The sequence below is a fragment of the Tenrec ecaudatus genome, chromosome 12 (assembly GCF_050624435.1).
Source record: "Tenrec ecaudatus isolate mTenEca1 chromosome 12, mTenEca1.hap1, whole genome shotgun sequence".
NCBI lineage: Eukaryota > Metazoa > Chordata > Mammalia > Afrosoricida > Tenrecidae > Tenrec > Tenrec ecaudatus.
Genome location: NC_134541.1, coordinates 110,152,374 through 110,177,340, shown reverse-complemented (window position 1 = coordinate 110,177,340; position 24,967 = coordinate 110,152,374). Strand labels below are relative to the sequence as shown.

At 59.7% G+C, this 24,967-nt stretch overlaps 3 protein-coding genes across 3 annotated transcripts in view; 2 read left to right on the top strand and 1 right to left on the bottom strand.

Annotated features, from left to right (window-relative positions):
• Window positions 1-7,834, top strand: part of PDPK1 (3-phosphoinositide dependent protein kinase 1) — a 40,049-nt gene extending 32,215 nt beyond the window's left edge. The window contains exons 10-14 of the mRNA XM_075564418.1: window positions 36-209; window positions 295-509; window positions 2,982-3,039; window positions 3,542-3,694; window positions 3,806-7,834. Of these exons, the coding sequence (XP_075420533.1) occupies window positions 36-209; window positions 295-509; window positions 2,982-3,039; window positions 3,542-3,694; window positions 3,806-3,919 (714 nt within the window). The 3' untranslated portion in view covers window positions 3,920-7,834. The remainder of the gene's footprint in view (window positions 1-35; window positions 210-294; window positions 510-2,981; window positions 3,040-3,541; window positions 3,695-3,805) is intronic.
• Window positions 7,835-8,026: 192 nt separating this feature from the next.
• Window positions 8,027-15,536, top strand: KCTD5 (potassium channel tetramerization domain containing 5). Its single transcript, XM_075564419.1, has 6 exons — window positions 8,027-8,322; window positions 11,995-12,103; window positions 12,245-12,336; window positions 12,863-12,958; window positions 14,048-14,173; window positions 14,688-15,536. Exons 1-6 carry the CDS (start codon window positions 8,071-8,073, stop codon window positions 14,715-14,717), a joined length of 705 nt encoding a protein of 234 aa, XP_075420534.1. The 5' UTR covers window positions 8,027-8,070; the 3' UTR covers window positions 14,718-15,536.
• A 2,461-nt stretch (window positions 15,537-17,997) lies between these two features.
• LOC142422847 (serine protease 27-like) lies at window positions 17,998-24,173 on the bottom strand. Its single transcript, XM_075528079.1, has 5 exons — window positions 24,128-24,173; window positions 20,466-20,628; window positions 19,287-19,558; window positions 18,841-19,010; window positions 17,998-18,294 (listed from the first exon to the last, which is right to left on the bottom strand). The coding sequence occupies exons 1-5, from the start codon at window positions 24,171-24,173 to the stop codon at window positions 17,998-18,000; spliced, it is 948 nt and encodes a 315-aa protein (XP_075384194.1).
• Window positions 24,174-24,967: the final 794 nt, after the last annotated feature.

The following is a 24,967-nucleotide window of genomic DNA, read 5'->3' as shown; positions in this document are numbered from 1 at the left end:
TGGATGACTCTGACCCGGCTGGCCCTCCATCACAGGTCCTGGACGCCACGAAGCGGCTGGGCTGTGAGGAGATGGCCGGGTACGCGCCACTGAAGGCCCACGCCTTCTTCGAGTCCATCACGTGGGAGGACCTGCACCAGCAGACACCCCCGAAGCTCACGGCCTACCTGCCAGCCATGTCTGAGGATGATGAGGACTGCTATGGCAATGTAAGGCGGGCGGGTAGGCCGGGCCGGCCCCCTGCGCCCCTCCGCCGCTGTGCTGGGACTGAGGCACCGTCTCTTGCTCCCACAGTATGACAACCTCCTGAGTCAGTTTGGCTGCATGCAGGTGACCTCATCCTCGTCACACTCACTGGCCTCTACTGAGTCGGGCCGGACCCCGCGTGCGGGCAGCAGTGTCGAGCAGTACATCCATGACCTGGACTCGAACTCCTTTGAGCTGGACTTGCAGTTCTCCCAGGAAGAGAAGAGGCTGTTGTTGGAGAAGCAAGCGGGGGGGAACCCCTGGTATGGATGAGCGCAAGTTGTGGGGCGCCCTCAGCCTGGCCTCTGGCCATGGCTTCTCTGATCTCAGTGGCCACTACTCTGTGGTCAGATGCCAGGTGGACTGTCCTTCTGAGTCTTGGTGAACAGGCCTCTGACTGTCTGCCTGCTGGCCCTCCACTGCCTCCAGGGTGGCCTGCCTGGCAGCTCTCCAGCTGTCCGTGTGCACCTGGCTGCAGCCTGGCGGGCACGTGCCCTGGTGTCCTTGGGGCACCCTGGCTACTGGGCTTTGTTTCCAGAGGCTTTGCTGTCTTGTCCCTTCTCTCATCCCTCGCAGTTTGCAGTTTGAACAGGGCTTGCTTGGGAGCCGCACAAAGGACAGGCATGTCTCTGCCAACTGTTGTAGCGAGGTGCTATCGGGGAGGGTGGGTAGAAGTTGCAGGATTGCCAGGCTTGGGTATGGTGGTGTGTGCCCCGTCATGCACTGAACCTGCAGTTGGTCCACTGTGTACCCTCTGTGCAGGGCATGTGTGCTGGGGTAGGAAGTCCTTGGAGGGGTCGGAAGGCAGGGAAGACCCGGGGCCTTGCTTGAACAGGAGAGCAGGCACGTGTGGGAGGAGGAAGGAGGACCAGCCATTGTGGGGTTGGGCAAAGCAGTGGGCATGCTGGGAATACGTGTGCATCTATGCCAGCGCACGCATGTACACACATGCGAGTGTGCACACTGTCCTAGATGAGTAGAGCACAGCATCTCCAGTCCTGACCCAGAGGCTCCTTGGGTAACCTGCTGTCTTGGTTTGAGAGATTCTGAGCCAGAGCACCCCTGTTGGGGAGGGGATAGTGTGTGTCCAGGTGTCTGGGTGTGGGGTGGGGGCCATGCAGGAGCCCCTGTGTGCAGGTGCATGTGTGTCCCCGGGAGTTGACAGACTGGAAAGCCAGGAGGGCGTCTCGGCTGTGGCTTGTGGGCTCTTAGCCGTGTGTCCTGTTTGGGCCTGCGCAGGGGCTTCTCGGAGTTGAAGGTGCAGTGACCCCTTCAGGTCTGGGCCCCGTGAGTAGAAAAGCCCCCAGGAAGATTATGGGTGCTGGCCAGTTAGTGAACTTCCCTGGTGGACTGTATGCGGCTAGCCGAGCCGCTGACCTCCAGGCCATAGTCATGGCCCCTTGTCACCCAGGAGCTGGGTCTGGTCAAGAACCCAGCCCATGAGGGTCGTGGGGGCATCCACAGCACTGCGGGGAATATCTGGTGCCCTCCCCCCCCCTTGAGGATGAGCGTCCGCCTTAGCTCTCTTCTGTTGTAACAGGGACTGCTCAGGGGTGACCAGTTCTGACCAGCAGATCCCTGTCAGCACAGGCTGGGCATTTGAGTTTCGGGGCTGGTGCTGGGGGAAGTCGGTCTCCCCTCCCCTCCTCTTGTGATGGACACCCTCACAGCCACCCCCAGGGCAGTTCTGTTCTGTCCTGTAGGACTCCTAGAGTTCGCCTTTTTCACTTGCTCTCTGTGGGTGCCCGCGCCCGCTGTACCCCTTTCTGCTTGTTGGCTCCTCTGGTGCTCTGGCGTGCACCTATGTAGATGGATGCAGAAAGGCCAGTTGTTTTGGTGACGTGTGTCCCCGGTCGGTCTCGTGGCGTCTCTGGCTGCTGCTGCTTGTCCAGGCCAGCAGCCTCCCTTGGGAGGGCTCAGTGCTTCTCCTGTTGAGTGCCCCCAGCACCACGCTGGCCGGCTCAGTCATGGAGCCAGGAGATGTGGTGGTAGCTGAGGGAGTCTCGCTTTCGTTTTGCTGGCAGCTGCCCCAATGAGACCTGGTGCTGTGGGTCCCTGTGGCAGCCTTCCTCTGAGTGGCTGCGCCCATGCAGGACTCAACCCGTGAGCACCGAGCACGGCTGGCCTGCAGACAGGCTGAGGGGACGAGGCTGAGTGGGGATGTACTTGAGCCAGTTCTGACGACGGTGGTTCTGGGCCAGGCGTCCTCAAACTACGGCCTGCGGGCCACATGCTGCCCACCGAGGACATTTATCCGACCCGCCGGGTATTTTTTACTTCAAAATAAGATATGTGCAGTGTGCATAGGAATTAGTTCATAGTTTTTTTTTTAAACTAGAGTCCAGCCCTCCAATGGGTCTGAGGGACAGTGAACTGGCCCCCTGTTTAAAAAGTTTGAGGACCCCTGCCCTAGACTTCCTCAGACTCTGAGTGCCGAGGGGGACTCCAGCTTGGGCGGGTGGGGAGTGTAGAACAGTAGTCTAGGGTCCCTGCTTGTCATGGGAGCTGCCCTGTCCTGTCTATAGGGACAAGTGGTTCCAGTCCCGGTGCAGGTTGTGGTTCATGGACAGAAGGAGGTGATGTTCTGAGCCTGTGGTGCTAGGCCAGACCCCAATGGGAGACTTGTAGGGCGTGGGCTGCATAGGGAGGCACACCCACTGTGGGTGGGGGGCACTGGGAGAATTTCTGTCCCGCCCCTTGGGGGGTGTCTCCCACTCTCATTTTCTCCCCTGCAGGCACCAGTTTGTAGAAAATAACTTAATTCTGAAAATGGGTCCAGTGGACAAACGGAAGGTGAGTTACCACAGCTCCAGCTGGGCGATGCACAGGCACACAGGCCTGTGGGGACTCTCCAGCCAGGGCAGCAAGCACACACATGTCTGAAAATCCCCAGGGTGAGGAGGCCCAGGGCTGGGTGTCCCATTTCCCCATCCCGGCAAGCCTATGGAAACCCCCAGGTCAGAGCCATCCAGGGCTCTGTCCTGGTGCTAAGCAGACAGTTGAACATGAAGGGGCTTCAGAGAGAACTTGAGGGAAAATCCCACGATTTATAACTCAGTTTCTCATCAACTGCGAGGCCTGTGTGATTTTTCAGTCTGGTTTTGGGCTCTGTGAAGTTTCAGAAACCCCAGCCCAGTGACTCGGCGCCCCAGCCCTCCTCTAGCGTGCCTGTGTCAGCTGCTGACCCTCTCTGGACATGGCTCAGGCACTTGATGGAGGGGGTTCCACTTGAGGGGGCAGTGGGTGGGGAGCCCTGATGGCTTTCCGTCCCTCCCTCCCTCCCTCCCTCCCTCAGGGCTTGTTTGCGCGCCGGCGGCAGCTGCTGCTTACCGAGGGGCCACACCTGTACTACGTGGACCCTGTCAACAAGGTCCTGAAAGGAGAGATCCCGTGGTCCCAGGAGCTCCGACCGGAGGCCAAGAACTTCAAGACTTTCTTTGTTCACACAGTGAGTGCGCCCTGGGGACCCGGTGTGGGGGAGGGGCTGTGGCAGTATCCACAGGGGCAGGGTCCCTAGTACCCCCCCACCCCCAGAAGCACAGCACCCTCTGCCTCGCAGCCCAACAGGACCTACTACCTGATGGACCCCAGCGGCAACGCACACAAGTGGTGCAAGAAGATCCAGGAGGTGTGGAGGCACAGGTACCAGAGCCAGCCGGCCGCCATCCAGTGACCGCCGTGGCCCTGCTGGGGGAGCACATGCGGATGCCTCACCGCTTTCTTATTTAAGAGAAAAGACAGACAGACTCTCACTAGAACAAGACCAGTAACAGCCACCCAGAGCTCGGCTGCGACGCTTCTGTGAGGCCGTGGCTGCCAACCTGCTGCAGACCTGCTGCCGCCTAGCTCCTCCTCGTCCGCCATAGGCAGCGCCCGAGCCCCGCACGCCTCCCTCACCCGAGCCCTCGCTTCTGGCCCTGCCTGACCCCATGAAGCCCAAGCTGTAGGCTCCCTGTCAGCACAGCCGCCGCTGGTGAGGCAGTGAATGACACAGGCTGTCCAGGTCACTCAGGGTTGTGGGAGGACACCAGGAAGGGATCCCTGAGGGGCCCAACCTTAGGGGCAGGTGGCTCAGCCCAACCCCAGCTGCAGCCCCTCACCGCCACTCCCCGGGCCGGCCCCTGGTCCCTAAAGAGTGGACTGCCCAGAAGCTGGGTCTCCCTCCCAGTGCTTGAGAGGCAAGGATCACCCCCAACACACACACGCACACACACACAACGGCAAGGATCACCCCCAACACACATACACACACAAAACCTACCTGAACAGGGCTGGTCTCCCAACCCCTTCTCCATACACATGCTCATCTGAGAGCTGGTCTGATAGCCTCCCTTACACTCACGCTGACTTGGACCCAAACATGACCTGGTCTGACGGTCCTGCACACACACACTGGCACACACTCATGTTCTTAGCTGGTCCGACCTCGCTCAGTCAGTCACTCACGCACTCCTGTACCTGAGTACCCCTAGTCTTCAACATGCATGCTGGAGCACACACACAACATGTGCACTCTTATCTGTGTTTGAGCATAACCTTGTCTGACACCACGCAAACACGCACGCACGCACACACACTCACACTCACTTGGACTTGAGTCTAGCCTGGTCTGACCACACCCCCTCCTGGCAGTCCCTAGGTCACTGCCTTCGTGTACTTGGTTCAGAACTTCACAGCTAGGAGGGCTCCTCTGGCCTGGCTAACTGGCCAGCATGTTCCCTGGTGAGGTTGTCCGCAGAGGCAGCCCCAACACCCCCACTTTGTGTCATCTCCTGGATGTGGCTCATGATGGGCCCTGCCCTTCCCTTCTGATTTCCCCAGGTGAGCAGGAGGAGGGCTCCTGGGAGCCCCGCTGTGGACCCAGACCGAGCCTTCTGTGATCTGCCTATCAGGCCAGCTGGGCCCATGTTTAGGAAAGGGTTCTCTGAATTCTCACTGGGCTGCCCAGGAAGCCTTCACACTGTCCTCTGCTCTGTGGGCAGCCCCACTACCTCCAGCCTGAGGCCTTGACGGGGGTTGCTGCTTGCCCTAGCCTGAGCTATGGGCACTGGTCCAAGTCCGTGTCCTTCTCTGAAGACCACACCTGCTTCCTGCCCAGCTGCTCACACAGCCGCCCTTTGCCCCAGCCCTGCCCTGGCGCCGAAGCCCTGGCACTTGGGGCCTCATGCCCTCTGTGGTCAGATGTGGGCTTGAAAATAAACATGGCGTACTGGGCTCCGGAGGTTCGGAAGGCGGGTGTTGGAAGCAGGACAGGGAATTGGGGCAGCCTGGGGGCTACTCCAGGCCTGTGGAGAGACTGACTCCAGGTTGTCTCGTCCCACCCAGTGGGGATTGGTCCTGTGAGCTGCACCTGGAGCTTCCCCACCTGCCTGCCCCAGAGTTCTTCTTGGGCCTCCGTGTGGCATTTGTGACCTTGGCCTGACAATCTCAGAGCAGATGGCTGTGACCCGTACCTCCAGGCTCCGCGATTCCGGCCTGGCTGTGCTCTTAGAGCCCACTGTATTTTGGGAGTCAGCTGGAGTCTCATCAAGGGCCTGAGAAAGACCACTATGGAAGTTGTGGGGTAGGGATCTAATGTGTGGCTCCCAACACACACTGCGCCCACGCACGCATTGCTGACCCGTCTGAAGTCAAACAGTGCAGAGTGTTTTTGTTCCCAGCTTTCCTAAGCTCTCAGCAGAGACCAGGTTATACAGGTCATAGAATTGATTGCTTAGGAATCGGACCACAATCTACCTGGCCATGTCCCGTTGGGAGACACTTTAGATCATCTCTAGTCCCTCTCCCCCAACAGTTTAGATAACGCCGTGATGAAAGCCTTAGAAACCTTTGATTTCAACTGGTCCCTGCCCCTTTGCTTTCTCAAAGTAACTACTTCCAGGGTCATGGCATTGGTTCACTTCAAAGGTAGTGTCCGCTCTTCCTCCTGCCTGGACCCACTGCTTTTCTGCTCCTTGTCCCAGCACCGGCCCCTCCCTCCTCTCAGAGCCTGATGGGTCAGGCATTGCAGTGAAGGGAGGGGCGGGACCAGCCAGTGTTGTTACTGCTGCTGGAGGGCTGCCCTCGCCCCCTCCCAGCCGGGCCTTCTGTCATTGCGGGTCTGGCGGTGCCCCTGCTCGTCCCCCCCCCCCCTCTGCAGAATCAATGGTACTGAGCTGACGCTTGCACAGTCAGCATGGAGAAGTGTCCACCGGCCTGACTTTCCAGTGTCTGGCAGGCGGTCATCAGAGCCTGCCCTTTAGACTGCTGGGATTGGACGCCCTGTGCTCTCCCTGCCCCTCTGCACATGGGGGAGCTAGGGCAGAACACGCTTGGGGCAACGTGGGGGTGGTGGTGGTGGCATCCAGCAGCCGTGCAGTGTCCCGTAGAGAATGTGGTAGTCGGGCTGGTCAGACTCCATGGTTTCCCTTTCCCTGCTGGCCCAAGGTCGCCTGCAAGCTCAGGCCATCCACACTGGTGCCATTCTTCATGTCTCCATGTGTGTGGGGAGGCTGAGGGAGCATGACTGCCGGGCTTGAGGACCCCAGGCCCAGTGGTTCTTGGCCCCCCAGTACCCCTGGCTGAGTGGTGCAGGTAGGTCTCTGCCCCCTGAAGCCATGAGTCCTGTTTTCTGGTTGGTGCACAGAGCTAGCAGTGTAGGGAGAGTGTGAGGGCATTCTCGGACGTTTTCCCATCTTGTTTCTGGTCATCCCCAGGGGACTCGAGTGGGTGTGGTTGTGTTTCTCTGGCAGGTGGCTTCTCATCAGGCCAGGGGGCACCATGTTGTCCGACCAGCTTACAGGTCTACCTGAATTTCCTCAAAACTCACTTCTTCAGTATGAAGAAGCACCACAAACTTGATGTACAGAGATGCTTTTTACAAAAAAAAGGCCAACCTTTTATAGCCGTGTAAACTCCCGTCCCCTAGTCTAACCCTTCTGCATAAATGACATGATGGGGCTTGCTTTGCCAGGGGTGTGGGGTGGTGGGGGATGAGGGAAGCCTCTGACCACAAGTTTGGCCGCCAGCAAAATGAAATCGTGGCAGTATTTTAAACTGCTGTGTGGTTGCCCTGTTACAACCTCAAGTGGGACAAGCAGTAGTAGGTTAGCAGTCTTTCCGGCTGGTGGCAGTGCGGACATGCGTCATACTCTCCCTGGTCTGTAGCTCCAACTGTGATGTACAGACAGCAAAAACTTAAAACAGAACTGATGAAAACAAATAATGCAATGATATTAGGATATACACTTTTGTATTTTATTCTTATATAAGGTTATTTGCTGGCTACTGGCCTCTAGTTCAGTCTGTGTTATTTAAATTCTAATATATGAATTATTTGGATTGAATTCATGTTCGGGGCCAAGCTGTTGTATGTATTGATGTACAGCCTTGAATGTGAATAATTATTGTAAACTATATTTTACAAATTTTTTTCTGGCTTTATTATATAAATTTTCTATTTGGTCAATGATTTAATCATATCATAATTTAATGAATCTGTTTATGCCCACCCCTGCCCAGTATTTGTGCTTTAGATGTAGTGCCCGGATGATGAATTTTCCACGTATGCTCGGTAGTCTTGTAATAAAAAAAGGCATGTAGAGGTGTACCCCTTGGCTGGCGTGGCCCATGTTCATTTTCGCGGGGCGCGGGTGGAGCGGCGCCTCCGTAAGTCCGCCGCTAAGGCCCGGCCGGAGGGAGCCGACCGGAACTTCCGTCGCCGCGTGACTCCGGGGCGGGCGCGTTTCGAGGGCGGACCCGTGGGCGGGCCGGGCCGGGCCCGAGGACCCTATTAAAGGACGGACGCTTCCGGCCGCGGGCGCTGTGGCGGGGCCTGTCGGGATCATGGCGGAGAATCACTGCGCGCTGCTGCCGCCGGGCCCGGCTGGCCTCGGGGCGGCGCTGGGGGGTGGCCTGTGCCGCCGCTGCAGCGCGGGGCTCGGCGTTCCGGCCCAGCGCCCCGGTGCCGTGTCCAAGTGGGTTCGGCTCAACGTCGGCGGCACCTACTTCCTTACTACTCGGCAGACGCTGTGCCGGGACCCCAAGTCCTTCCTGTACCGCCTGTGCCAGGCGGACCCCGACCTGGACTCGGACAAGGTGAGGCCCGCGCGGGCCAAACCCGCGGCCCCCGGCTCCAGCGCGCCTCGACCCCCGCCGCCTGGGCCCGGACGGCGCAGACGGCGCCCCGAGCTGCTGTGGCCGGCGCGCCCCCTCGCTCGCCCTGCACCCCGCTCTGGGTCCACTTGCTCTTCCGTCCTTTGCCCCGGGTGTGCGGCAGCCTGCCACCTCCCCCTCCCCGGGCCTTTCGACGGTGGAGACGGCCGGGAGTACTTGCATTCTTCCCGCCTTGATGTGGGTGGAGGGTCGCACAAGGTGGCTCTTCTTCCCTGGTGACTCGCATGTGGAGTGTCGGTGCAGGGGTGCCAGCCCGGTCAATGGAGCTCGCCGCGTCGGGGGCTGAGGAGGGGACATCGGCTCTCGGAGGAGCTGGGGTTTCCCTGCGGCCCTCGCAAGAGGCTGGCACTTCCGAGCTTTGCAGCAAACTAAAAGCGTCTGCTGCCGCCAGACTTGTCGTGGGAACCGTCCCGATCGTTACCTTGTTTTAAGAACCAGTGGCTCCGTGAGAGCCTGGTCTGGCATCGTGAGGGCCCGGTGGGAGAATCGCCTTAGCTCCCCCAGCCTTCTGCTCCACCGACTTCACGGTGCCCGCCGGAGCCCACTCCCCAGCACTTGGCCCAGTGCCTGGCCAGCTCCCCTCACTGGGGTCTGGAGCCAGGCACCGACCCTTTCCACAAGTCTCGGGCGGGCGGGGCAATGAGAACTCCCTGTGACTGGGGAGAAGGGGGAGCTCCCAGCTCCCCCTCCACACCCCAGCTGTTTCCACTGCTCCTCACTCTTAGGGCTTAGTCTCTCAGAAAGTGACAGCCATCCCCAGAGAGAAACAGACTTTTGTTCGAAGTGCCTCCCTCCCTGTTCCCAGTGTGGGTGTACCTGGCGTTAAGGGCTGGCTTTTTGTTTTAAACCATGGCCTGAAGTGGTCGCTCCCTGGCTGCCTTCCCGGTTTGGGCACCAAGTGAGCTTTCAGATGGCTCCTGGCCACGGGGCTGTGGAGAGGCAGCGGCTTGTGTTCAGCCTGGAACAATCGATCCAGAAGCAGATTAGCTGCGTCTGCACAGCTCAGCCTTTTATCTTGCTCTCTCTCAAGACTACTCTGGGAAAAAACAAAACAAAACAAAAAAAACCTTTCCTGGAATTGGAATCCTTTGGGGAAGGTAATTAATCTATCAGGATCCACCTGTGCCAGCATTGGCCTTTTTTCACCATCCTCTGCCTGGTGCCACGGGCTTCCAAGTGGGGAGGAGAGCAGGTCGCCCCTGCCTCCCGCAGCAGGTGGTGAGTGTGTGGGGTGCCTTGAGCCCCGATTGGGGCTGTGCAAGGGTCTGCTAGTGCCCATCAGGACTCGGGGAGCCCCAGTTACTTTTCTGTGCTTCCGATGAAGGACTGTCGCCGGAGATCTGAAGGACTGTCGCCGGAGATCTGCGGAGGAGGGTGGAGGTGAAGGGGGGTGTCAGAGGGCCGGGACACCATTAATTACACGGCAGATGACAAACAGGATGCTGATTCACCTGTGAAGTCTCCGAACCCAGACCTCACTGGCAGGGGTAATGAGAGGGTGCCAGGCAGGGAACCTCATCCTGGGACCTGTTCGGGGTGTCAGTGCTTGGTGCTCACCTGGGCCAGCAGCATTTCGGCTTGGGATTGGGGCAGGGTGGGGGTGGGGGTGTCTGAAGAGGAAGGAGGAATCTGGTGGAGTCGGTTGCTCAGGGTGCTACAGAAGCTTCTGGAATGTGCTCTCAAGTTCAGGCTTAGTTGGCTGGTGGCCACAGATAGCCCGTGTGTGTGTGTGTGTGTGTGTGTGTGTGTGTGTGTGTGTGTGTGTGTGCAGGCGCGCAGCACATGTTTTTCCCAGAAGTTGACAGGTGGTTGGCAGTGTGGTGAGCGTGGCCCAGGTCAAGAATCAGGACCTCTTGCCCCTCACCTTGAGGTTGCCAGTCCTGTGTCTGTCACATTGGCTCAGAGTCACACTGACTTAGTGGCTCCCTCATGCCACCCCAACACTCGAGTCTACGCACAAGGCCACCACGTCCCTGAAGGAATCTTTCTAGACAGCCACGTGAAGACTTCCACTTCCTCCTGGGACTTCCGCCACCCGCCCAGCGAGCCGCCCATATCCCTCACCACTGTCTGCAGCCTTGTGTCCTTCTCACCCCTCTGACCCCTCCTGCTGAAGTGAGAGTGATGGGACAGCCCTCATGGGGGGAGGAGGGGAGATGCACTGAGTTGGAGGGAGGCCAGGTAAGAGTTCCCGTCCTCAGATCCAGCGAGGCTGGAGCAAACCACTGGCTGCATGTGGGCATCGTACGGGCTCCAGGCATGCGCCCAGCGCAGACCCCACGCAGCCCTCTGCCAGGACCACTTGACATGGGAGCAACTTCTAACGCCAAACCCAACCCACTGCCTCGGAGTTGATGTTGGCTCAGTGCGACCCCAGAAGACAGTAGGACTGCCCTACAGACAGTCTTTATGGGAGCTGACGGTCTTGTTTTTCTACCCTGGAGCAGCTGGTGGGTTTGAACTACCGGCCTTTGGGGTAGCGGCTGAGCACTCCAGCCACTGTGCCACTAGGGCTCCGAGGAGTAAGCAAGCAGACTGAGTCGACAGCTGTTGTCATGGCCTTGTGGGACAGGGGGCGACTGCCACACCTTGACCATGGGCTGCCAGCCACCAGATGCTTAGCCTATGGTGCCACCAGGGCAGCAGTTTGAGGTTTCAGAAAACTGAGCTTCTGTGGATTGGAGGCCATAGCTGTGTTTGTTGGGTGGAAGCACCCCAGCCTTGTACCTTGGGAGGGAGACGAGGTCATCCCCCAGGGCCAGGTCGCAGTCCTGCAGGATCGTCGGCAGTTGGCATGCACTTGGACAGAGGGGTGTTGCTGTTTGTGTGTGCGTGTTTAGGGAGAGGGTAGCTTCTTCCCTCCCCGAAGTCCCCCTGTTGTTCATATCTGTATTTAAACACATTCCTCAGTCACCATCAGCCTCTCAGGCACACTGGAGTGCTGCTGGCCTGTGTGTTGGGTTGGGGGAAGAGAGCCCCCCCCCCCGCCCGCCCTGCTCCTGACTCCCCTGCTGCTCTCAACACCAACAGGGTGATGGAAAGGGCAGAGCACTGTATTTGGGCAGCTGCTGTGCTTTCCCCTAGGAGACCTGATGTCCCTTAGTTTGGGTCACCTGCCTCCCTAGGTCACCTGTCTCCTTCCCACGTTGTCACCTGGCCCCTCAGTGGGGAGTGCTGGTTTCTGTCTGGAGTCTCTGGGGCGACTTGTGACTACACACACATCCCCCTACCAGCTGGCCACTTGGGCTTGGCCCAGGCACTATGGGTGGCATGGGGCTAGCCTTGTAGCCAAGGGCTACCTGCTCCCACATCAGCCCTGAGGCTGGGTCCTGGGAGCTGAGCTGACCAGCCAGCCAAGGAGAGTGCTTAATACTACACTGTCCGGATGACCCCTTGCCTCTGAGCTGACTTCAAGATGCACCTGCCCTGAAAGGGTTCAAAACAAGGGAGGTGTCCGCCCTGGATTCTCATGGGACCCCGATGCCCCAGGTTGACACCCAGCAGGGTCATCGCTCCAAGCAGACACCGTGGGGGCCTTACCCTAGGGGCCCAGGCCTGGCTCCCTGTCTCACTCGGGGACCCTGTCCTCTGCAGGACGAGACCGGGGCCTACCTGATAGACAGAGACCCCACCTACTTCGGGCCTGTCCTCAACTACCTGCGGCATGGCAAGCTGGTGACCAACAAGGACCTTGCTGAGGAAGGTGGGTGCCGCTGCGGGTATGAGAGGCAGTGCGCCCGGGCCTCCTGGATCCTTCTCCCTCCCTCCAGGAAGGTGGGGGGCTCTGGAAGCAGAGGCACCGAGGTGGCCTGGGTTTGCTGATGACCTCCTTCCTGGCCTTCAGGGGTGCTGGAGGAGGCCGAGTTTTACAACATCACCTCACTCATCAAGCTGGTCAAGGAGAAGATCCGAGAGCGAGACAGCAAGACCACGCAGGTGAGTCTGTGACCCCTGCCAGGCCCCACAGCCCGCAGCTACCCTCGATCCCTGGCTACCCCTGCCCCTCAAGGCACAAACTATCTCAGCTGATGGATACCTAGACCCCTTTACAGAGAGAGGCTAACGGCCTGGCTCTTGCAGTGATGGCTGGGGCCAGGTGGGGAGGGTTGGGGACTGCTGTCCACAGCCCCTGGCCATGCCAGTGGGCACAGACGCAGGCACATCACTCGCCTGGAAGGACATGACCTGCAGTTGGGAGCCCTTCGGCCTCCAGTCTGCTGTGAGAGCAGACCCACATTCCTTCCTGCAGGCTCTGTGGCCCTCGCCCTCACCCGCAGCCACAGGAGGGGCCGGGAGGGGAGCAGGCAGGGCAGTGAGCGTTAGGGACATGAGTAGAGCCTGACAGACGGGATGGGGCCTGGCCAGGGGCTGGCAGAGTGCTGGGCAGGATGGGGCCCCAGAGAAGGGTGTCAGGGCCTGGGTGGGGACCAGCCGGGCCGCCCACTGACTGCCCGCTGTGCAGGCCCCCGTGAAGCACGTGTACCGGGTGCTCCAGTGCCAGGAGGAGGAGCTGACGCAGATGGTGTCCACCATGTCCGATGGCTGGAAGTTTGAGCAGGTGAGCGGGTGGCCCAGCCTGGGGGGACAGCTCCTGATCCCGTCGGTCAGGCCCCCTGCTCTGTAGGCCCCCTCCGGTGGCCACATCCCTGAGGGAGGTCAGCGAGCCCCGAGGGCCCGGCAGCTGCTGCCAGTGGTCGGTCCTTCCTCTCAGGGGTTTCCTTGGTAGCCTGGCGCTCAGGGTGGCACATTGGGGTGTCTGGTGGGCAGGATGTCTCGACCCTGACCCTGCATAGCTGGCACGGAGCCCATGCCCCCCGCCCCTAGTCCCTGCAGTGTGTGGCAGTGTGTGTTGGAGTTGGGTGTGTGTGTCGGGGGGTAAATTTGGATTTGTGTGCGAGTGAGTGGCTCTTGAGCTGCTCGGCTGATCTGAGTGAGTGTGCACAGTCAGTGCTCTCCAGCTGACCCAGACCCTGGGCCCACTGAGGAAACCAGGGAGAGCAGGCTGGGGGTTGTGGTCGTGTGTGCATGTGGGCAGGAGATGGCAAAGGATTGTGGGTACGTATGTGTATGATATGTGTATGTGTCCTAGGGTTTTGGTCACCTGTACACGAGAGATGATACTATTTGTGTGAGAGACACATGGGAATGTGGTCACGTGTGTGAGAAAAGACACTAGATTATTGCGAGAGAGACAGCAAAGGATTGGGTTGTGTGTGTGTATGTTGGTATCATGTGTATGCATATTGTGTGTTTGGGTATATGCGTGATGTAGGCTTGTGGTTGTGTGAAAGATGACATGGCATTGTGGTCGTGTGAGGGGCAACATAGGATTGTTGCATGTGGGGAGGTGACATGAGACTGGTCACATGTGATGACAGACTGGTCATGTGCGGGTGACATGGGGAACATGGGACTGACTGGTCGAGTGTGTGAGATGACATGGGATTGTGGTCACGGGCGGTTATGTGCTCAGACACGGGACTGATTGCGTGTGTGGAGGAGATGGGTGGCATGTGGGCGAGTGTGAGGGAAGGACCAGAGCCGGGTTCCTGGGTCCCCCCTGAGACCCCTGCGGACATCCGGCCTATGTGACCGCTGTGTGCTAGTCAGCGGCCCCAGGAGTCACTGGTGCTGTCGTTGCCCCCAGCTGGTCAGCATCGGCTCCTCTTACAACTATGGGAACGAGGACCAGGCCGAGTTCCTGTGCGTCGTCTCCAAGGAGCTGCACAACGCTCCCTACGGCACGGCCAGCGAGCCCAGCGAGAAGGCCAAGGTGGGTCCCAGGCAGGTGGGGGCTGCCACGGAGCACTCCAGTCGCGGCTCTCTTGTGGGGGAAGCCTTTGGGGGCCAGTCGCCTGAGGAGCCATCATGTGGTGGCTGTCATGGCGACAGACTGTGGGATCCATGTCTCAGCTGGAGGCTGGTGTTGGCGGGTGTGTGTGTGTGTGTGTATGTGTGTGTGTGTGTGTGTGTAAGTGTGCAAGGGCAGTATCTTAGGCTCTTGAGCCAGCCACAGAGTCTCCCTTGGGGTCCTGCTAACCCCCCCCCGGCTGTTGGGTGTGCCCTGCTTCACATCGGAAATGCCAGGAGACATGGGGCGCCAGGCTCCCCAAGCTGGAGGCCAGGGGAGCAAGCTGCAGCCTCACTGCCCTCACTCACACCCATTGGGTCCTGGCTGGCCAGGTGCCTTAGGAGAGGCTGGAGCTGGGGGGTGAGCCCACTGTCCTCCGGCAGACACCCAGGCTCTCCACCCACGTCACCATCGCCGTCTGCCCCATCTCTTTCAGATTCTGCAGGAGCGGGGCTCTCGGATGTGAGGCACTGAGCCCAGAGTAGGCTGCCCTCTGCCCCCCCGGACCCTGGGCCTCTGAGCACCGTGCCAGGGGCCTGGCTGTGACGGTTTCCCCTAAAGATCGGGGCTGAGGGTGCGAGAGGCGAGACCAGACTGCAGAGCAGATGTCAGTGCTGCCCGGGACCTGCCGGATGCCGCCGACCACTGGGAGTGACTCCTCAACCCCGAAGACCATTAAAGGACAATGTTCTTGGTGCTACACAGCGGCCCCCACGCACAGGGGGTCCCCACGGGACGTCGCCGGTGGCCCGTCCACCACGGGACACCGCCTGCCTGGTTCTGGGGTCGCCAGCCACCTGCCCCTCTGTCTGCCTTGCGGGGGCACCTGACAGCAGCCTGCCCTTGCCTTGAGTGGCGCCTGGCTCTGGTCCCCAGGCCGGAGAACCCGGTGCCTGTCCCCCAGTGGGGCGGGCGGCGTGTGCCTGCGATGGAACCGGGCGGGAGAGGGTGGACCGGCTTCGCGGAACTTTCTGGGTGTTTACACACGTCGCACGCGTCAGCCTCTCTCCGCCTTGTGCCCGTTTCCTTGTCTAACTATGCAGTTCTCTCGCCAGAGTCCCAGCTGTCATGGGCATCCCGTCCTCAGCCACCTCCCCCTCTAGTGAGAAACGCTTCCGGAGCCCCTTCTCCTTTGCCAAGGACCTGCTCGCTCGTCGCCTCCGGGCCGTCGTCCGCATGGAGGCTCCGCACGGAGCCAGGGCGCCCGGCTCGGAACCCTGACCTCGTAGATAGGCTTGTGGTTTGTTTTTTTAATTTAAAGACATTAAGACTTAACCCACTAAAATTGACTCCAAGGGGATATTTATACTTTTATACTTTTGTAGGTATCCATATTTTATCAGCTTACAGTGTAACGTCTCAGTTTCCCCTGAAATCAGCAAATAAAAGTGTGTATTTATGAACGAGCATATCAGCTGGCAGGTGGCGGTGCTCATACCACCTCCAGAGCCCATTGTCTAGGGACCGGGCCCGGCAGCTGCCCTGCACTGCACTGCACACCCCTGCTCCCATCCCCGGCCCCGCCCCTAGGAGTATGCTTGGCAAGTTGACGGTGCTCGCCGTCCATCCTTCCGTCTGTCCTTGGGCCTCTGTTGGTGTCCAGTTTGTCCCAGCTGCCTTGTCCACCTGCTGGTCAGCATCACACACCCCGGGACACACAGCTTCTTTGGCAGGCTTCTCTTTTGGCCTGTCCCTGTGTCTGAGCAGCTAAGTGGGTTCCCCTTGCTGGCTGCTAAGCACTGCCAGGGGGCCTAGCCTGGCTGGGGGCATGGGTTGGATTGGCATAGGGGTGGGAAACCCGGATTCCACATGGGAGGTTGGCATCGGAACAGCTCTGAGGCCATTCGCAGACCCAGGGGTTTCCCAGGAGGGGGTCTGCATGGAGACCCTGAGCCACACAGGCTGGCCAGCCTATTCACCCACCCACCCAACACACATCTGCTGGGCCCCTTGGGCAGGGAGAGGCCGGAGGGAAGTGGAGGGAGGTCTGGGTGAGGGCCTCATGGGACCCTGCCGAGCTCATGCTGGAAAGGTCCAGAACCCACCACGCCCTTGTGTCCCTCCCAGCTGCCGGTGTCTTGTCTGTGACAGAAGGCACTGTCTGGATGACTGAACTTTGAATCCCTGCCCCCACCTGCCTACCAGCTACCACTTGAACTGCAGGTGGTTCCAGGAACCCCAAGAGGGAGCCACCTTCAAAGGGCTGATCCACAGTCGGTTTCTGCAGACCTCCCTCTGTTTCCTCCCACCCTGAGTTGGCACCACAACCCCTGCCTGGGGTGTTATGCTGTATAGAGGAGGCCTGGTGCCACCTCAGAGTGCTCCCAACCCTGAGACTATCCTCCAGGACACACCTGCTCCCGTCCCCATCCCGCCCCCATGCTTGGTGTGGGCTAAGGGGCCGCTCAGCCCTAGTGACAGGTCAGCATTTGTGAATGGCATATGCCCATGTTGGTCACTGCCTCACACAGACCAAGTCACCCCAGGCTACAGAAGTTGGACATGTGCAGTCCCATGCTATGGGGATGTGTCAGGCTCATCAGCCTATGCCTCCCCTGGAGGGGGAGGAGGGTGGCGGACCACCACACCCCAAAACCTGAGATGGATGGTGCTGCGCACACGTGAGCCGGCCCTGGTCCTCCCATCACCAGCAGGCAGCTGGCACCCCCATCTATACAAATACCCTGAGTTCAGCATCCTCTCGAGCACAGGCCCTGGGCAAGAGCAACCCTGCCCCCAGCTTGTCCCTGGAGGTCTGCCTACCCGTCTCAAGAAGCTTCGCAAACTGCCAGAGTGGCCACTGCTTGGCCACTTGGGAGGTGACCACCCAATGTGTATGCTTCAAGCCAGACCCCTGTCCCTCCTACCTGGAGGCAGACACATGGGAGGAGAGCTCCCCTGGGCCAGGGCCACTGCAGGTGCCTGCTGAATGGTGACCAATTAATACCCTCTCAAATAGCGTTGGCTCCCCTGGCACTAGGGGGGGTGACACTTGTGCCTCTGTGCACGTGCATGCGTGTGCATGTATGTGTTCATGAGTGCCTGTGGTTACAGGCATGTGTCATCATAGTTGCTTGTACATGGGTACGTGCATGTTGGTGTACACATGTGAGTACCTGCATGGCTGTGATGACTGCATGCATATGTATGCACACATGTGTGCATGTGTGTGGCATCATGAGCACTTGTGTACGGGTGTGCGTGTGACCACATGTAATAAATATACCCTGCCTTGGGAGGGCCCAGTGTACCGTGTCAGAGGTGTGCAGAGGGCAAGGGTTTGATCCAGACGGAACCTACCAGGCTGCTGAGAGACAGCTCCTGGGAAGAGGGGGCTACACTCCCGCCTGGTGCCCTCCCTTGGCACCCATCCCAGCAGTCCTCCGGAAACTCCAGGCAGCAGTGGGGGCAGGGACTGCTCGGCTGGAATTTCGCGTCGGGGGAGGGGCCTCCTGGGAGCGGGCTGCTACTCCTGTCCCAGGTGACTCCTGTTCCCCTTCCCACTTGGAAGCTCCTCCCTCTGCCGTGTGGGTGTGTGTGTGGGCGGGGGGAGGGGGGTAGCGAGGGTGCTTTGCCCTACCCCAGCTACCAGAAACTCAAAGTCAGCTTGTCTTTCCCGCCAGGAGCCGCACGGCAGCAGCCTGACGCTGGGCGTTTATTGGAGGGGCCATAAATAAAAACACTGGGCGTGGGGAGTGGGGGACTTATTTACATCTGTACACGGCGGCACCTGGGCTCGGGCGGGCTCACAACACTGAGAGCAGGGCCGCCAGCACCAGGTGCAAGGCGTGGGCGCCCAGCAGGGGCGCCAGGTTCCGCCCGGGTGGCACCTGGACCCGTGGACCTCGCCTCTGGTCCCCTCTAGTGTCCGCAGGCTGGAATTGCAGCTCGGGGATGATCCGGTGGATCCAGTCATAGTGGGCAGTGACCCGGATGTATACGCCTGGGCGGTTCCGGCGGGCACAGCCCTCGCCCCAACTGATCACGCCAGCCTGCAGCCAGGACTGGTTCACGAGGCACACCAAAGGGCCCCCTGAGTCCCCCTGGGTGAGGAAAAGCAGAGGCCGCCGTCAGGGCGTGGACTGAGAGCTAGCTTCTGCAGGTGCATGTATCTGCACCCCTGCACAGGTGCATGTATATCCAGAACGCATGCACACATACATGTGCGCACACATGTGCACATACAGCATCCATGCACATAAACACATGAAACAGTACACACGCACAGACACTTGCACACAGCATACACGTGTGCATCAACACATGCACATATACATGCACGCAGCAAGCACACACACCCACCTGTGCTTCATTCTGGACCCTGTCTTTCTTCTCTTTGCTCCGCCCTTCCCCCTCTCAGTTCTCCCATCCTTGCCCCCTTCCTGCCCCACCCCAGCCCCCCAGCCCTTTCTTTTCTGATCTGAGGTGCTTGTCTCTCTACTGTCCTCTAATGACCTGCCGTGACTCTCCTAGCGGCCCCACCCCTGACCCCTGCTTTTGGGAGTGACCCAGGGGATGGCTTTTAAAACCCCATTTCCAGACAGTCCCAGAAGCCGGAATCGGCACCTCCCTCCGCTGGCCCCGCCTACCTTGCACGCATCCTTCTTGCCCTCGGCGAAACCGGCGCACAGCATGTCTGCTTTGATGGTCTGGGGCTGGAGGTCCCAGTCGGTGTCTTTGCTGTAGAGCAGGTTACATCTGGGGGTGTCAATGATGGGCACAGCCAGCTTCTGCAGGATCCGAGGGTTGGGCAGGCGGTCTGGGGGTGGGAGTGGGAGACCGATGTTCAGGAGGCAGCCCAGCCCTGCCCTCCCCACTTCCTGCTGGATTCCAATGCTTCTCCAAATGACCCGGGCTTTGCGGAATGAAATGAGCGAGCGCCTTCTGAGTCCTTCCTTCCCTCCTCCTCCTCAGGACCCCTTCTCCCATCCCAGAATAGAGTCGTGTGCACCCTTATCGGCAGAAAAGGATCGGTGCTCAGAGCGGCCCCCAAGCCGCCCAGCGTCTTCTCTAGGCACCCCTTCCCACTAATTACCTTGCTCGCTGGGGCTGCCCCAGCCAGTGACCGAGCAGTTCATGCCCGCCTTGAAAACGACCGAAGGGTCCGGCACGCAGACCGGGAGGATGTAGTCGGTGAACACCACGGGCGTCTCCAGTTCCACCAAGGCCACGTCGGCGCTGGAGGCCATGCCCTGATACAGGGGATTGCTCTCCACTCGCTTCACCCGGGCATACACGGCGTGTGGCCCCGGGGTCACCAACTGACGCGCCCCCAGCAGGACCCGGTACAGGGACATGTCCGAGGTGCTGGGAAAGAGAGGAGGGAGCATTGGTAAGGCGGGGCGGGGTTTTGTGGAGGTCCAGTGAGGAAGGGGAGGGGGAGGGCTCACCCCCCGCCCCCCCACTGGCTAGAAGTGTCTACTTCCTACAGTGGTGGCGCGCCTAGCCTTCATCCCCAGCCCTGGCCAGGTGGGCGAACTTCAGGCAAGTCACCTAGCCAGTTGACTGTGACTCAGTTTACTTGTCCGTCAAATGAGGGCTGTTCCCACCTGACAGATGTGCGGGGAGGGCTGAAGGGAATTTGACTTGAGCTAAATGCTTCAGGTACCCTCTCCAGCCGAGCCCACGGGAGGGAGTGTAACGGGAAGCGGGGACTGCGGAGGGAGGCAGGTGCAGTTCTGTCTATGTGCTCTGTCAGCGGGCGACCTGCAGTCGCTGCATTTGAATTTCCCAACTTCCGATGCGGGGGTGGGCTTGCGGGGAGGGGTGCTCAAATCGCCGCTCAGCTGTGCTGGGAGGAGAGTGAGATGCCTGGGGAGCCCGGGGTCCGAGCTGGGCGACCTCACAGCGGAGTTTGGATGGAGAGGGAGGAGAAGGGCGGGGGAACATTGTGTCCAGTCACCCACCTCCCAGGTAACCAAAGTCGCGGCCAGGAAGGGCGGGGTCCTGAATTGCAAAGATGGGAGGGGAGCTGATGAAGAGGGTGGAGCGTGAAAGGAGCCTCTCTGTGAGGGGTAGGGGTGGGGTAGGGGTAGGGGGGTGGCTGGCATCCTCAGACAACTGGCTAGGTGACAGTGCCAGAGGGGACCTGCAGTGGGGGGGAGTGGACGCCCGCACCTGGCCGGAGCAAGGTCTGGCCCTGCAGGACGCGAGCGGACCGGCGAGCGGGCGCTGTCCGCGGTGCTGAGCCCGGGACGGGCGCGCGCGGACTCACTTGGAGAAGCAGTGTGCTGCGGTCAGCACCCAGCGCGCCGTGATGAGGCTGCCCCCGCAGAAGTGGCTCCCGTTGCGCTGAATGCTGACTTGCCACGGCCACTCGCGTTCCTTCGCGTCCTCCCCGCCCACCATCCGGTTCAGCATTCGGGGCCGGCCGCAGGCTGGGGAGAAACGAGCGGGCCAGGGCTTAGCGGCTGCTCTGGGGCCCTTCCGGCAGCCGCTCTGCGGGAACCCGGGGTACAGGCTGACCTGGGCCTGAAATGGTGGCACAGGTCCTGTCCTACTTGGCACGATACGGGGCCTCAGTCTGGTGTGGGGACCCCAGACGAGGCATGGTATGCGTACGGAGGGGACATCCCTGTTGCGACTGAGCCCCCTCCTGTTCCCGCGATGACTGAGCGCCTTCCTGTGGCTTCAGACCCTATGACCCTGGGACTCGTCCTGGTGCCCCCGCCCGCTCCCAACCCCCGGGAGTGCCCTAGGTGCTAGGACTTTCCCCCACCCGTTTTGGGGGCTCAGTTCATCTCAGTCACAATTGAAATGATTTTGAGGTCATGGTTGTCCAGCCCCATGTGTGCAGGTGTGTGAATATGTCAGTGTATGTGTGCATGTGAATGCATGTGTGCAAGCGTGTGGGTGCTAGTGCACGTGTGTGCATGTGGACATCTGAATGAGTCCGTGTGGACATGGGTACACGTGTGCAGATGCACATACTAGTGCGTGTATGTACAGTTCGCACGTGGATGTATGTGCATGAATATGAATGTACATGTGGGTGTTTATGCGAATGCGTATGTATGTGCGTGCATATGCTGAGTGCACACTTGCATGAATATGCATATATGTGAATGCATGTGTATGTGAGCTCATGTTTTTGAACATGTGAGCAAACACTTGCATGTGTACATGTGCATGTGCACAGGTGGACTTGTATATGAATGCATGCGTGCATGTGAGCACACTTGTGTGAGTGCCCATTACACAGGTGTGTGTGTGTGGGACTGCACATACATGATGGTATGGGGGGATAAGTACTTCCCCTTTGGCTTCAAAAGTCAGGTCCCTTTGTGCCTTGTCCCCCAGCGTCTTGGAGTCCCCAGGCCTGCCAGCTCCAACCCCCTGACCCCGGGAGTTGCTTGTTTGTACCTCTTGATGCCTTGGTCCCTCGAATCCCTGGAAATGATAAAAAGGTGATCAGCATTGTTGAAAAAGCCAGAGTCTGCCCTCCCCTGACCAGCCTCTCCAACTGCTGGACCCCTCTCTCCCAGTCTCAGAGGGACGCTGGAGAGGCCAGTTTAGCCCCCAGGCCAAGCCGGTGGTCAGAGCTTATCAATAAAGTTGGGTGAATTTCTCACCACCCGGGTTCTGAGGGACCCTGCTGGGGTGGGTGATGACCCCCTCCTCCCCAGAGGGTCTTTCCTACACTACAGCCAGTCCCATCTGCCTGGGCCAGGGAATGAGTGTCAAGACGGCTCAGAGCTGGGGTTAAAGAGGTGTCCCTGGTGGAGAGGAGGGGCTGCTTCTGTATTTTGAAGATCTGGGGGCTTTCTCGAGAAGCCCTGGTGGTACAGAGGTTGAAGCACTTGACTGGTAGAACCAGTTCAGCCATTCGACCACCAGCTGCTCCCTGGGAGAAAGGCAGAGCAGGAAGTCCCTGTAAAGGCCGACAGCCACAGAAAGGCTCTGAGACAGTTCTATACTGGACTCTGAAGTTCCTGAGAGTCGGAGGGGCTCCACGTGGCCTCAATGGTAGCGGTGGGTTTTGTCTGAAGCGGGGTGTGGGAGTGTCATGGTTCTGCTGCTCAGAAATGGCTCCAAGCTCTCCTTCCAGGCTGCCTCCCATCCTGACCCGGGACCACACCAGCCCTTTCAGGTCCGGAAGTCATCATGGGTGACCACAGCCTGTGAGGTGCCCCACAGCCGCCTCTCCCTCAGGCCTCCACATGCTCTGTCTTGGGGCCCTCAGAGGCCCCTGGTACCTATGGTGGGGCAGTCCAGGGGGCCGGCAGAGGAGTGAGAGTGAGGGTTATTCTGGGGGAACTGGAAATGGAGACAGACCCCTTTGCTCACATCCCACACCTCTGCCCAGAGAAGCATGCTTACAAAAGCTGCCCGAATTCACCCACATTCTGTCGTGGTGGACTGTAGCACACTTAGGGCCTTTTGCTTTTCTGGGGGCTTGCCAGGTCCTCTTGGCTGTTCTACCTGAGGGGATAGATCCTATCACATTGTCCCTACGCTTTGAGCCCATGGCTTCCAGCACTGAGGCGACTTCTCCCCATCTGATCTCCCCTCTCTTAGGTTTTCCCCCAAGTCCTAGTTGCCGCACACGGCTGGCCTTCACTTCCTCTGGGAAGGTTTCCTTGCTTGCACTGCCCACCTGGGAAGCTTGGCTTCCTCTGGTCCCTCCCCTGGGCTCTGCCCACCTCCTCCCAGAGCTGCAGGCCTCATCTCACCCCCGAGGACAGAGCGGTGGTGTCACCAGCCTGAGCACGGGGGAGAAGGAACAATCATGGGCCAGGCCAGGATTCACTGGGGGCGGGGGAGGGCGGAGGGCTGGGAGGAGCTGGGTACTGAGAACGGGGAATGTCCTTTGGGGGGCCAGATGGGACAGCCAGTGCGCCAGGCCTGTCACTCTTGAGCCCAGAGTGCTGATGCTCCTCCAGCTGGCTGAGATAGAGCTGGCTGGCTGGACCGGGAGGTGCCAGGCAGGGTCTGGGCCAGCAGTGGGCTGGGGATGAGGGTGGCGTCCCAGTCTGGGCTTGGCCCATGGCCTGTTTGGCAGGGACCTCGATTACTCAGCCCCGCAGGAGTCATTCCCCGATACACACCCCGCTGGAGTCTGGCTGCCTCAAAGAACCCTATTATCCCTGGACCAGGGGCAGAGAGGCCAGGCCAGGCCCACTCCAGGCCCAGGCATGCCAGGGGCCCTTCTGTGGAGGTGCCACCCTGCCACCCTCCCACCAGCGAGAACGAGGAAGCCTGGGGCCTGGCCACAACCCGGAGGTGAAACGAGGACAGGGAAATGTGGAGGCTGCCCTGGGCTGGCCCAGGAATGCAGGAAGGTTTCCCTAGCTGAAGGGGCACGCCCTGCAGGGAGTGGCCTGGCACCTGCTGACCCCAGCCTAGGACTGGGCGAGATCACGGAGGCCTTTCCCAGTCCCCCATCCATTTCTCTCGGGGGGTGGGGTGGATACCTGCAGCCCACACCTCTGCCCAGCTCTCTGCCAAGGTCCCTCTATCAGCCTTCTGGAGCTTCCAGGGACAGCAGGCAGCCCCAGCCTGGCTACCCTCCCCCTGCCCGACTGACAGGTCCAAGTGGCTGGAAGATATGCTGGGGAAAGCCATGGTCTGAAAGTTTTTTGGGGGGTGCGTGTGTGCTGAGGGGCTAGGATGAGGGAGCACGTGAGTTCCAGGAAGGAGGCAGACAGCAATGACATCACTGCTGAAGTGGGGCTCCCAGGCTTGCACCCCAGCCCCCTCCAAGTCTGCCTTCCCCATTCAGTTCCCCCCCTTCCCCAACTCCCCCAGTCATCTGGAACCTTCCAGCCTCAGGCACCATCGCTGGGAGGGGCAAGGAGGCCAGGTTGCAGCTGGATGCTTGGGGCTGGCTCGATGGTGGCCTCTGGGCAGGGAGGTCCCTCAGGGAACTGCACTCACCCAGTCTGAGCAGCAGCAGCAGCAGCACCACAGCAGGGGGCCTCATGGTCTGGGCCTGGCTGGGGGCAGTGGTGATGGCCCTTGGGGAGCACAGGCGAGCTGCAAGCCTCCATGAAGTGGGGTTTTATGCCGGGCGGTGGTGAGTGTGGGTTCGGCTATGCAGTCTGACCTGTCCGCCCAGCCGGCCCGCCTCCTCTCCACAGGAAGGAGGCACCCCAGGAGCCCCATGACCTGACTCTGAACCCCCTGAGCCCAGCTATACCAGAATCCCACTGCACCCCAACACCCCCTGGGGGCTGTCCACCTGGACTTCCCTGACCAGGAGCTGACCACAGACACTCCCACATGGTCCCAGATGGCCCATAAGTGCCCACAGGCTGGACATGAACCGATCTAATCACCTTTCCTCTTTCTTTCCTTCTGTCCTTCCTTCCATCATCCCTCTGTCCCTCTGTCCCTCCCTTCCGCGCATCCATCCGTGCTCCTTTTGTTCCCGAGGGTCTCAGGCAGGACAAGCATCAGTGTCTGTAGCTGGCAAGGCTACTACCATTACTGAATGTTCTGTTCGAAGATGCTAAAAAAACACGGAATCCCCCATCAAAAGGGGGGAGGAATGCAGAACAGAGTTGAAAATTGTTCCAGAACTTAGTCTTTCCAGAGCCACGGAGGTGGGATGAACCCATGAACCATGGCCTTGAACGGCTCTTTAAACTGAGGCAAAAATAAGCTCCGAAGTCCTCCGAGAAACCAGCAAGAGTGGAGGTTCATTCATTTGAAAAATAATTAATAAAAAAGTCTTTCCGAGCTTTGGGCTCAAAATTGTAAAAACTTTCTAAATGG

Excerpts from the sequence above, each read along its gene's own strand:
- KCTD5 (XM_075564419.1), top strand. The coding sequence starts at position 8,071 with ATGGCGGAGAATCACTGCGCGCTGCTGCCGCCGGGCCCGGCTGGCCTC. Across the intron at positions 8,323-11,994 it reads CCGACCTGGACTCGGACAAG|GACGAGACCGGGGCCTACCT; the intron begins GTGAGGCCCGCG and ends TGTCCTCTGCAG. Across the intron at positions 12,104-12,244 it reads CAAGGACCTTGCTGAGGAAG|GGGTGCTGGAGGAGGCCGAG; the intron begins GTGGGTGCCGCT and ends CCTGGCCTTCAG.
- LOC142422847 (XM_075528079.1), bottom strand. The coding sequence starts at position 24,173 with ATGAGGCCCCCTGCTGTGGTGCTGCTGCTGCTGCTGCTCAGACTGG. Across the intron at positions 19,559-20,465 it reads GCAGCACACTGCTTCTCCAA|CACCTCGGACATGTCCCTGT; the intron begins GTGAGTCCGCGC and ends TCTCTTTCCCAG. Across the intron at positions 18,295-18,840 it reads GCAAGAAGGATGCGTGCAAG|GGGGACTCAGGGGGCCCTTT; the intron begins GTAGGCGGGGCC and ends TTCCTCACCCAG.